Source organism: Heterodontus francisci, chromosome 22 (assembly GCF_036365525.1).
Source record: "Heterodontus francisci isolate sHetFra1 chromosome 22, sHetFra1.hap1, whole genome shotgun sequence".
Lineage (NCBI taxonomy): Eukaryota > Metazoa > Chordata > Chondrichthyes > Heterodontiformes > Heterodontidae > Heterodontus > Heterodontus francisci.
In genome coordinates this window covers 61,661,634-61,673,917 of record NC_090392.1, presented here as the reverse complement: position 1 = coordinate 61,673,917, position 12,284 = coordinate 61,661,634, and the positions used below count along the sequence as shown (strand labels likewise).

The 12,284-nt window shown below is 44.9% G+C and overlaps 1 protein-coding gene across 6 annotated transcripts in view; it reads left to right on the top strand.

Annotated features, from left to right (window-relative positions):
* igsf9bb (immunoglobulin superfamily, member 9Bb) overlaps window positions 1-12,284 on the top strand; it is a 665,840-nt gene that overhangs the window by 486,582 nt on the left and 166,974 nt on the right. For 5 of the 6 annotated variants that reach the window (XR_010977166.1, XM_068053913.1, XM_068053912.1 and 2 more), the window contains exon 6: window positions 7,825-7,966. Coding sequence is in view for 5 of the 6 variants with exons in the window: in XM_068053913.1 (XP_067910014.1) it covers window positions 7,825-7,966 (142 nt within the window). In the remaining variant the exon portion in view is untranslated. Of the gene's footprint in view, window positions 1-7,824; window positions 7,967-10,365; window positions 10,580-12,284 lie in introns of those variants that run through there. The other variant, XM_068053916.1, reaches the window with a different exon arrangement.

Below are 12,284 nucleotides of genomic sequence, written 5' to 3'. Positions count from 1 at the left end.
TCAGCAGAGAAAGACAAGGATGTTTATTGCTGAAGGTTATGAAGTTCTATGTGTATGGCTGCACACTGACAAGAAGCGGTTAAGCGTTTGTGTATTCAGGAAGGAAAGACTTGCAGTTATACAGCACATTTCATGAACTCAGGACATCACACAGTGTTTTGCAGCCATTGAAGTACATTTGACTGGAGTCACTGTTGTAGGAAATGCGGCAGGCAGTTTGCGTACATCCTTGTGATAATGAGTAGATAATCTGTTCCAGTGATGTTGGGTTGAGGGATACATATTTGTAGCATTATACAACATAAAAAGCTTCTCATTGCAGTCAGGACACCGGGGATTACTCCCCTGCTGTCCTTTGAAATTATATCATAGGATTATTTACATCTGCCTGAAAAGGCAGATGGGAACTCAGTTTGAAATCTCATCTGAAAGATGCACTTCCAACAGTGCAGCACTTCCTTTGTACTGTACTGGGAGTGTCAGCCTAGATTTTGTGCTAAGTCTCTGAAGTGGGACTTGAACCCACAACCTTTGAGTCAGAAGTGAGTGTGCTACCACTGAGCTGACATCATGGAGAACGCAACCTTCAATGGAAAACATTCCTTATCCCATCTAAGTACTGGTCCTCAATCCACACTGAAATTTTTCCTCTCCCAGTCAAATGTCTTGATGGGATAGCAGCTTAACTGTTCATCAAAGTGGGTCAATCAAATATTCTGAAGCTCTTGAAAACTGCCCTGTCTTAAATAATATTTGAATCTGCATTCTGCTGACCACACATTAAAGCAATGAGTCTCTGAGCTTGTGCTACTCTTCGGTGCCTCATCACCACTTGCTATTTTCCATTTGTTAGGAATGAATGGGTGGAAAATTATGGGTTGTGCTCCCACTGTTTCTATGTCCTTCATTATGTGCCATCAAGGGCTTGAGGTCAGCTCTCCCACGAACAATACACAACAATATAAAAGCATACAAGATTGCAATAATCACAGATACTGATAGCTGCCGCTGTGCTTGGCACAAAGCATGACTTTCAAATAGACCCAACAAGAAAGGGAAAAAAGCATGCAATTATATAGCACTTTTCATGTCCTCAGGATGTCCCAAAGCACCTACATAGCCAAAGAAGAACTTTTGAAGTATAGTCACTGCTGTAATTTAGGAAACATGGCAACCACTTGGCATACTGCAAACTTCCATAAACAGCAATTAAATAAATGGCTAGATCATCTGTTTTAGTTATTAATTGAGGGTTACATATCAGCTAGGAAACTGACAGAACTGTCCTGCTCTTCTTCGAATAGTGCCATGGAATCTTTTACATCTTTCTGAGAAAGCAAACAGGGCCTTGGTTAAAACCTGATCAGAAATGCAGCACCTCTGACAGTCCAGCACTCCCTCAGTGCTGCACTGGGAATGTAAACCTACTTTACCTACATAAGTCTCTGGAGTGGGTTTTAAACCCATGATCTATCTAACTCAGTGGTGAGCGTGCCACCACTGAGCTAAGGACCAAAGCAAACCTTCACAAAAGAAAAAGAGGTAACACCTTATGGGTCACCTGCTGTTCTTGCCTCAGACAGTGGCCCATATAACAAAGTGATAGACCAGTCAACCCTGATAACAAATGCCCATTGCCGCTTAGGCGACAGAGGGTAATGCAGAATCCTCATGGGTTTAAATGCAGGATTTCAGAAAGTGTTCTTCTTTTTCCTGCTGAGAGGTTGTCAATTCATAGTGTTCTCTAATGGAACTGTCTATTCTTATCCATGGGCAGTATGTCAATAAACATAACATGTTATCACTTTGTGTGTGTCTGAAGATCACATTGTCCTCGCTGAATATGTTGTTACAGCTCCTGGATGCACTTGTGAAAGCTGTTGTTGGAGAGCAGATTATAACAAGTCATGAGCCTCTGTGTTACTTAATGAGGAGGGATGAGTGGGAGGGATGAATTAGCTGCTGTGTGTGTTAGTGGGATCTCGAGTGGATTTGTAGAGGTTGGTGAAGATTCGGAATCCTTTCAGACACACATCCAAACCTTGAGCAAGAATAGATATTAGAAAAATGTTAGAAGTTCAGAGGAAAGGTGGATCTGTAGATTAGAATGCCAAAGAAAAGAAGTCAGCCGATTGGCACCTTTTTAGAAAAACTGGGTTAATACCATCAAGAAAGGGGCTTGAGTGTTATATTGCAAAGAGTCTCAAACTGGAGTTTACAAGGTGTAGTATCATAGGACTGAACTTCAACAGCCAGAAACAGGTGGGTTGAAGTCAGGACAGATGTCAAAATTTTATAAATCTGAATCCTGGTACCTACCTGCACAACAACAACAATGAATATTTATATAGCATCTTTAATGGAATAAAATATCCCAAGGTACTTCATAGGAGCATTATAAACTGAAGTATGACACTGAGCCATATAAGGAAATATTAGGCCAGATGACCAAAAGCTTGGTCAAAGAGGTAAGTTTTGAGGATTATCTTAAAGGAGGAAAGTGAAGTAGAGAGGCGGGAATTGTAGACAGGGTATTGCAGAGCCTGAGCGAGGCAGCTGAAGGCACGATCACCAGTGGTGGAGTTATTAAAATCAGGGATGCTCAAGAGGCCAGAATTAGAGAAGTGCAGATATCTTCAAGGGTTGTGGGGCTGGAAGAGATTACAGAGATAGGGAGGGGGCGAGGCCATGGAGGGATTTGAAAACAGGGCTGAGCATGTTAAAATCAAGATGCTGCTTCACTGGGAGCCAATGCCGGTCAGCAAGCACAGGGGTGTTCGGTAAATGGGACTTGGTGTGAGTTAAGACACAGGCAGCAGAGTGTTGAAAGACCTCAAGTTTACAGAGTGTAGAATGTGGGAGACGTGCCAGGATTGTGCTGGAATAATCAAGTAACGAAGGCATGAATGAGGGTTTCAGCAGCAGAAGAGCTGAGACAGAGGCGGTCGTGTGATGTTACGGAGGTGGAAATTGGCAGTCTTAGTGATGGCATGAATATGAGGTCGGAAGCTCATCTCAGGGTTAAATGTGTCACCAAAGCCGGAATTTTACACCCCTCCCCCCCCCCCCCCCACCCCACAGGAGCAGGCTGGTGGCAGGGGGTGGCTTAAAATAGAGTGGGAGGTGGGGAGTGCCATTCCCGACGCCTCTGCAATCAAGGCCCTTAAGTGGCCAATTAATTGCCTCTTAAGGGCATCCTCGCGCCACTGCTGCAGCTGGCAGGTGGCTGAGGTCACCAGAACGCCACCAGGTCTCCTTGTGGACTGGTCGGGTACCTTCCTGATCAGGCACCCTGTGCCCCATGGAAGGCCACTGCACAACACACCCCAACACCCCAACTGATCCCCCTTGCATCACCGGGGCCCAGTCGAGTGTCCTCGGCAAGGCCCCAAAAACTTACCTTTCTACCGGGGCCATCATCCATCTTGCTTCTGCTGATTGGATGCAGCCCCAGCAGTGGTCACCGCACCCAGTGGCACTGCTGGGACTGAGAGCTGTCAGCCCACTGATTGGCAGGCAGCTCCATTAGGCGGGGCTTCCTGCCTCAGAGGGGCAGGGTCTCCCGCCAGAGGCCAATTAAGGGCCTGGGGAGCGCAAAATCCTGGTGTCCCTCCCCAGACCTGTCGGAAGGAGCTCGCCCCCGGCTTTTTGGCTGGGGGCGGGACTTCCTGCCCAACGTAAAATTCCAGTTGTGAATAGACTGGTTTAATCTAAGACTGTTGCCAAGGAGAGGGATGGAGTCAGTAGCTAGGCAACCAATTTTGGAGCGGGGACCAAACACAATGGCTGCAGTCTTCTCAATATTTAATTGGGGGAAATTTCTGCTCATCCAGTACTGGATGTTGGATAAGCAGTTTGAGTTTTAGCAACAGTGGAGGACTCCAGAGAGGTGTTGGTGAGGTAGAGCTGGGTGTCATTAGCGTACATGTGAAAACTAGCACTGTGCTTTCGGATGATGTTGCCGAGAGGCAGCATGTAGATGAGAAATAGGAGGGAGCCAAGGATGAATCCTTGTGGGACAACAGAGGTAATGGTGCAGGAGCAGGAAGAGAAGTCTTAACTGAGATTGGAAAAGCAGTAAACAGCCAACCCTCTTCCAAGGAGGCAGGTTGGCAATTTAAATATTTTAATGAGGCTAGCAGCCTCTGATTTAACCTGCGTTGCAGATTTTACAGTGAGTAGCTGGGAAACCAGGCAACGCAAGAGAGGGGACAACAGCTTCGGGGAGAAGGTGCTCGCTTTTACAGCACTGCTTGTGGGATTCATGTGCCAGTCCACAAGCTCCCCACCCTTATCAGGCTCCCCCTCCCCCATGCAACGACCCCAGAGATCACTCCCTCCCCACCACCTCACCGGGGTTGGTGATTGCTCCCCCAGCAATGTTGGGGATCGGACCTCCTGCTCCTAAGGCCTAGTCCAGAGTCCTCCCTGCCCAACTGGAAATCAAACCTGTCAATCGTTCTGACTTCAAGGTGGGAAATCTGTCAATGACAAAAGGCACACACTATCGGATAAAACTCCACAACATGGACTCCCCGGCTTATGTAACCCATCCCTGTTAATATCCAGGCTTTGGTGTTAGAGCACAGGAACAGGCTGTTTGACCTATGAAGCTATGCTAGTGTTTTCATCCGATCTGCCACCAATCGAATTCTAGTTACTCCACATCACCTTGAAATTCACCTGTTATAAGCAAATATCTCATTTCTTCTTGAAAGCAGTTATTGATTTTCCTTCGACAATGGTTTGTTGTAAAATATTGCACATTCTAACTACCTCTGTATAAAGATTTTTTTATTCTAAACCTCTTTTAATTCTTTTTATCTTAAATTTCTGTCCTCCTGTTACTATCTTTTCTAATCAGTAGAAGCAATCACTCACTATTTATAATGCTTCATAATCTCATTTAAGTCCCCATCTGCTTTAGTGAAAATAGCCTCAACTTCTCAAGTCTCTTTTTTTCGTAACTGTCACCCCCCTCTTCCCAGGTAATATTGTAGTTAATCTAGCCTACACCTTTTCAGACCCCTCCCTGCACCAACCCAAAGCCCAGAGTCCCAGTGGCAGCTGCAGGCTCCCTACCTGGCACTGTGGCCAGCTCCGGAGAGCTCCCTGCCTGTCAATCAGGCTGTCTTCCAGTTGAGGATCATGGCGAAAAATTACACACACTGTGGAGCTAAAATTCCCCCACCCACTCCCCCTCCATCTGCTGGCTACACAACCCTTCCCTGTCAAAGTCAGTTTTTAGTTGTCTGTTGGTCCCCATTTAGTCAGTTCCCAATAACGTGTGAGCTGGTACGTGTGAATCAGGACCTTCCACACATCAAGGGGGAGACCATCAAAGCAACAGTCACTTTGGGCTGGATTTTCCCTGTGAACGTCAGAACCCTGCCGTCAGGCTCACGGCTTGCCTGGGGCCGCTGGCCTTCCCTTCCCCCCCCCCCCCCCCCCCACCACCACCACCCCATGGTCTGCTGCTGGGAGGCCACCTCCAGGCAGTTAAAATGGTCCCCTCCACCTGCAATAACCTGGAGGTCAACTGGAAAATCCCAATTGGCCTCCTTCAGTTGGCGTTAAGTGGCTCATAATTACTTGGATTGGCTACCCACCGCCTGTGGGTGAGTAACCCTACCACTCCCCCTTCCCGCCTCCGTGAAAATGGCCCGGGGAGCGGGATGGAGCCAGCAAACCGGCACACAGGCCAGAGGCGCTATGTTTAGCATCCATCTGCCACCACTCCCAGCCCCGGCGGGGCCTAAAAATCAAGCACTTTAGGTCAGTTGGATGGACTTCAACAGCTGGCCCAAGAATAGCCTCGATATATCGGCCCAATATATGGTATGAGACAAAACATTGTGGATATCCCATATGATTGCCAGTGAAAGATAATGTACAACCACTGCTTCACTGTAAAGGCCAGGTTTTAGTTTGGCTGAGTCTTTGTCAGCTTTTTTTAAAATTTATTTTTATTTAGAGATACAGCACTGAAACAGGCCCTTCAGCCCACTGAGTCTGTGCTGACCAACAGCCACCCATTTGTACTAACCCTACAGTAATCCCATATTCCCTATAACCTACCTACACTAGGGGCAATTTATAACGGCCACTTTACCCATCACCTGCAAGGTCTTGGATGTGGGAGGAAACCGGAGCACCCGGCGAAAACCCACACAGACACAGGGAGAACTTGCAAACTCCGCACAGGCAGTACCCAGAATTGAACCCGGGTCCCTGGAGCTGTGAGGCTGCGGTCCTAACCACTGCGCCACTGTGCCGCCTGTGGCACTTGCCTTTGGTAAACATATTTGTACTTTGTGGAGAGCCCAAATTCAACAAGCACACAAAGCAAAAACAATCGGGGTTATTTTAAACCCCAAAAATGGGTGGGTCTGGGTCAGGTGGGACAATAAAACCTGAAAAACTTTGGACCCAACCCACCTTAAATCCAACCCATTTTTAACAGAGGTGAGTCAGGTAATCAACCCACTCTCAGGAGGTGGGTCTGTCATTTAAATCTTTTAAATGAAACTGCAAGCCTGAGATTTTATCTGTGTTCCATCTTTAACACTAAACATTTGTGTTTCCTGGACCTCAGGAAACACAGCAGCTGACGGGAGCTGAGAACTGTTGGATGGGACTGGTAAGTGCCTTTCCAGCACTGCTTGTGGCCCAAAAGAAGCAGAACTGCTTTCCTCCACCCTCTTGGCCCCATGAAGCTACCTCGCTGACCTCCCCAGTAATCAGGCCCTCCCCATCCCATCCTTCCCGGCCTGCAATCTTCTCCCCTGGCTATCATCCCCATGTCCTCCATGAGCCCCTCTACTCCCCAACCCCACCCTCCAGGATCTTCTCCATGGCAGCTGCTCCCTCTTCCACCCTATGATCCCTCCTCCCTCAATCTCTCAGGGGCCTACCCACCCCACTGATGACACCCCCGCTACCCCCAACCCACATTCTCTCCCTCCTCTCCACTCCCCAGCAGACAGCTGCCAGCCTCTCAGTTTGGCTGGTTATGGCTGGCAAACAGATGCTAAAAATGCTAATCAGGTCCTGCTGCTAAATTCAGCACGACCTGGGGGAAACCTGTTCTGCCGCATTTCCTGATGGCTAAACTTCCACCCTCCCCCCCCCCTCGCCCTTTGCCACACCTTCCTTACTTCCCCATAAATATCAGGACCAATAAGCCACTTGTCATACGTGAAAATGATGCCTGGCTCCTCCCAAACAGGCAATTGAAAATCCCTCTCCAAAATGGTGACATGTCTGTCTTTAGGAGCAAGTCTGCCCCACATAAGCTAGAATGGAACAAGTTCCTAACCAAAGCGTGCAGGTTCATTGACAGACAAGTTATTCCCTTTTGTACAACCTGTGATATCAAGGAAGCTCAAGCCGTTTGAGGGAGATGTTAAACTGCCTAACTATCTACTGGATTTTGTTGTATATTTTGAAGAGTCGCCATACTGTGATTTGTCATCCTCTCTAGTGAAAAGCACATGACTTGAAAGATATGGACCCCAATGTATCAGCTCTGAGATCAATCCGTACGCATGGAAAGGGCAAGTTAAGGGCAGGTTGTTTTTTTTTGTAAATTGAACTTCCGTTCACAAGGACTATATATTACCCCAGTACAATGGTCCAAAAGTATTACAATGGTCTACAGAATGTAAAAATACCATTTAAAGCATTTAAAATCCTGACAGTTATGACTTTATTGTTTGCTATAATCTTCTGCTCCACTTGTTGGCTGATCTGTTGTTTCATCCTTGCTGCTGCACAATAGGCTCTGGAGTAATTAACCAACTTGATCTTTCTGTTGTCTTCTAGGGCCGCCCTTCATCATCTCTCCACCGGAAAATATCACAGTAAACATATCCCAAGATGCCCTCTTCACTTGTCAGGCAGAAGCTTATCCGGGCAACCTCACGTATATCTGGTTCTGGGAGGAAGAAAATGTCTTCTTCAAGAAGTAAAGTCTTGTTTTTTTTTAAGTAATGATTCGCATTTGTGTTCCCACCAGGTGGCTTTGTCGTGCATCTCCTAAGCTATTGGCAATAATGTAAATGCTTTTTATTACTTCATTTTATTTTATTTAGTTAGCTATGTTTCTTTGTTTATTAGACATGTACATTTTATTTCTTTTCAGTGTTCTCCCCTCCTCTTCTCCAGAAGGTACTGAATACTTGCTGGGGTCTAGTTTAACAGGTGCTGACCACCCTGTAGTGCATCAGCCAATTGGGCATTCATTGTGAGTGTGTGTCCACAGGCTGTTCTCCTTGTGAGGTGTCACAAGCTTGACCTTTTCCTCAAACAATTTGCACATACATCCAATTTGCAGCAGGGGTCAGGGATAGCAGCCAGGCTTGGGAACTCGTGATTGATTTCCCTGCATTGAGAAATTCTCTTTTTACCTCAATCATTAATACAGAGCCAATTTTAATGTAAATATACATGGTTTGGCTGACAGTGCAGCCAATAATATGAGCTGAAAATCCATCTCTGAATTATTAAATTATTTTGAACTGTATTCCCACCCAGATACAGGCAGCAACATATTTGTGAGAGTTTGTGCTTTTTCGACGAGCACAAAGTTAAACCTGGGTTTCTCTTCACGAGCTTCCTAAACATGAGGGAAAGTTTCCTCTACATGCGATATAATCATAAACCTGTTCTTTATGAATGGGTTTTTATTTTTATTACACACAGTGCACATACAGACATGGAGCTCAAAATAGGGCCAGCTCACGGCCTTAGCGAAGCGTTGCAAATGGATGAACTTTCTGTTCCTGCAACTAAGGAATAATTCAATCCATCAAGCTTTCACCAGGGGTTTCTGCTTCAGCACTCGTCTATCCACTCCTTGAGTGAGACATCACCGGCTGTCAAGTACAAAAATAAGAAGCCTGGCTTTCAAGGCTAATGCATTGCTCTGACCCAGGAGACTAAAAGTTGTTCATTGATAACACTGCTCATGTCTCAGACTTCAGCAAATATATGCCCACTGGCACCTCCCACACCTCACTGACTGCAACATTTGAATATATTTGTGTACGTATCCTGGTATTAGTACGAATTTCTGATCATAAACTGATGGGAGATCCTTCATAAACTTAGCACTAATTATTTCAGCATTGTCATACCTCTTGTGTTGATGTTCATGTCTCGAGAGCAAGTAATGCCAGTACAAATGGTGTCCATCCTGCTGGGAACTGCTGACACAGAAATGGGACAAATTCAGCACATAGAATGGAAGCCATAGTATTATCAGACACCCAGGAGTGATTTCATTAAAAAAAAAGTGTGGAGTGGAGGGAAAGGCCATTTAGTCCATTGAGTAGATACTCCAGTGACCCATGCACAATATGCATTTTTATAACCTTATAATTGGCCTACATTTTTGAGGAGGCAATTAAATGTAAATAAAACTGCAAACTTCCACCTGGTTGGATGGTGCAATGTAGTCCCTAGAGGTGGCTTCTTGGTGTTTTACCTCACCACTCCACGGCACGTCCAAAATGTATCTATCGCATGTAACCGCTTCTCATTTACAAATCTGTCCAATACCCAGCATATTTCCTTATCAATTCTATTCACCTATTTTAAATGGGTGTCCTCTGTCTTCAGATCTGTACCATTGTTCTCCTTCTCACTGGACCATTTAAAAAATTACATTGTTGCAAGACCATGGTATCATATCGCCACTGCTACACCCTGTCTTAGTCTATGGTGTGTTGATTTAACATGAATTTGTCTCCATTCAGTAAAGTCCCACTGGGAGCAGGCCAGGTGAGAGTAGAGATGTCATAAAATTAATAATCAGAGCTGACCTGTGAATCTATTCCAGGCATGAGAAACATTTGATAATATACTGCTGCAAAATAAGTTGTATATTCTACAGTTTGCAGAATCTATTAGCAGTAGCCAATCACAGAAACATGGACACTCTGCCATCTTGTGGTAGCATTCAGGGGGTGCACGTACAATGGGATCTTTTTGTACAGCTGCCAACACTGACAAGGCCATTTTAAACGAGCTTTTATAATTACAGTGGAAGGCACTTTCAAAACAGCATTAAAGGATCAGAGATACCAGCAAATAATCCTCATAGGTCTCTTTGAATGAAAACGCTAATAAGCATTTTTTGAGTTTCTGAGCATGGAATAATTAGGCAACAGGACAGGCTTGTGCATTGTGCCTTTTAGTAAAGCAATGATTTGTTCTGAGACATTAAGGAAAGGTGAGAGCTAAAATAGAAACCAACATATTTAAACTGGAATATAGACACAAGTTTCTTGTATATTTATGCTAATAGATTTTTATCCTGAAGAAGTTCTTTATCCTCGCTTTCGTCTGCCTGGTTGATAATTGTCCCAAACCATGCTCGTAACTTTGGGAGAACTGAGTTCAGAACAATACCTGACAGGCAGGCCGCTTCAGTCTGCTGCTGCGTGATTCATCTGTGTCTCAGTGAGTGCTGAAACCCAGGAGAAAAGGAGCTGCGTTTGTGAACAGAACAAGCTGAGGGTCGAAGTAAAACTACAATATTGGAAATACAGATTGAAAAAAAAGAAATGCAAAGCAGGTAAAATATTGCCTGAAAAAGAAAAAAAAAGTCTATTCTTATGAAAGGTACTACATTGAACTTTAAGCTGCCTCTCTGCTGCTGGAGGACTGCCTATTTCCACCTCCGTAATATTGCCCGACTTTGCCCCATCTCAGCTTATCTGCTGCTGAAACCCTCATTCATGCTTTCATTACCTCTAGACTTGACGATTCCAATGCACTCCTGCCTGGTCTCGCACATTCTACTCTCCCTAAACTTGAGGTCATCCAAAACTCTGCTGCCCATGTCTTAAATTGCACCAAATCCCGTTCCCCCATCACCCCTCTGCTCGCTAATCTACATTGGCTGCTGGTCAAGCAAGATCTTGATTTTAAAGTTCTCTTCCTTGTTTTCATTGCCTCGCCCATTCCTATCTCTGTTATCTCCTCCAGCCCCACAATCCTCTAAAATATCTGCACTCTTCTAATTCTGGCCTTTTCAGCATCCCTGATTTTATTCACTTTACCATTACCTTGGCTCAAGCTCTGGAGTACCTCACTTTCTTCCTTTAAGACAGTCCTTAAAACTTACCTCTTTGACCAAACATGGTCATCTGATCTAATATCTCCTTATGTGGCTCCGTGCCATACTTTGCTTTATAATGTGTTTTATTATGTTAAAAGCACTATATAAATATAAGTTGTTATTTGTTTCTCCAGTGTCTCAGATAGAAACGACTGTGGTTGAAATCTGTAAAAATTGTGTATCACTTGTAGGCAAATGGAACAGCCCTTCCTGTACAATGAAACGTGATTATACCTATGTACCAGTGCCAGCTGTGCATAGTGCACAAATTGAGGAAGTTAACATCTCCATCCTTTTCATTTTCCTTCCCCTAGTTTGGAAAATTTTGCCAATATTTGAAAAACCATGAGCTCAGTGAGAGGACCAAGAAAATGCACTCATTGAGCCGTGAGTAAATCAAGTGATCCAGGGGTTTGCACTTGGGACTGGTTGAGCTTCTGAAATTTGCTATTGTGTAAATAATATGTTTTCAAAGAATGAAGATTGTTGGGATGAAAATCTGCGAGTTCTAATCCCACTGTTTGCGCTGAGATCACTCCCACTGGCACCCTCTCGTGCTCACCCTGCCTGAGTTAGTGGGACGGCATCTCATTACCATGAAACAAGACAGCACACATGCTGCATCGCCAGTTCCCATCAGACCTTAGCGTGATGTTCTCGGGACGTGAGTGAGGTTTAGCCGAGTTTGTTATAGGATATGAGGCAAAGACTGCAGCAGCTGAACATAAAGGCTTCTCTTTTTATCCTGTCTTAGTTTCACTTTGCTAGCATGTGTGTTCTACAGCATTCACTAGAATACACAATGTACAATGCAATTGCAATTTCAAAACACTACAACACTACACATAGCAGCTGGAAACTCTGGCCTGTCCGAGGGAGTGAGTTATCCAGGTCACCCCCAGGTCATCTGTTATGTGACCTTGGACCTTTGAGCAAAGAGAAAGCTCCCAAAGATGGCAGAAACCCAGTGCAGTTCATTTTAACTGAAGTTGCCTGGTGGGAGACTGACATAGATTGATTGTTTTCCCATTTTACATGCCACCCAATTTTTCTTTCCAGTGATTTCAATGGACATTCAAAGGAAAACATTTCTGGCAATGCAATACTCCTTCAGTACTGTACAGGAGCATAGAAACTTGAGTAAGCAGCTTGAGCCTGT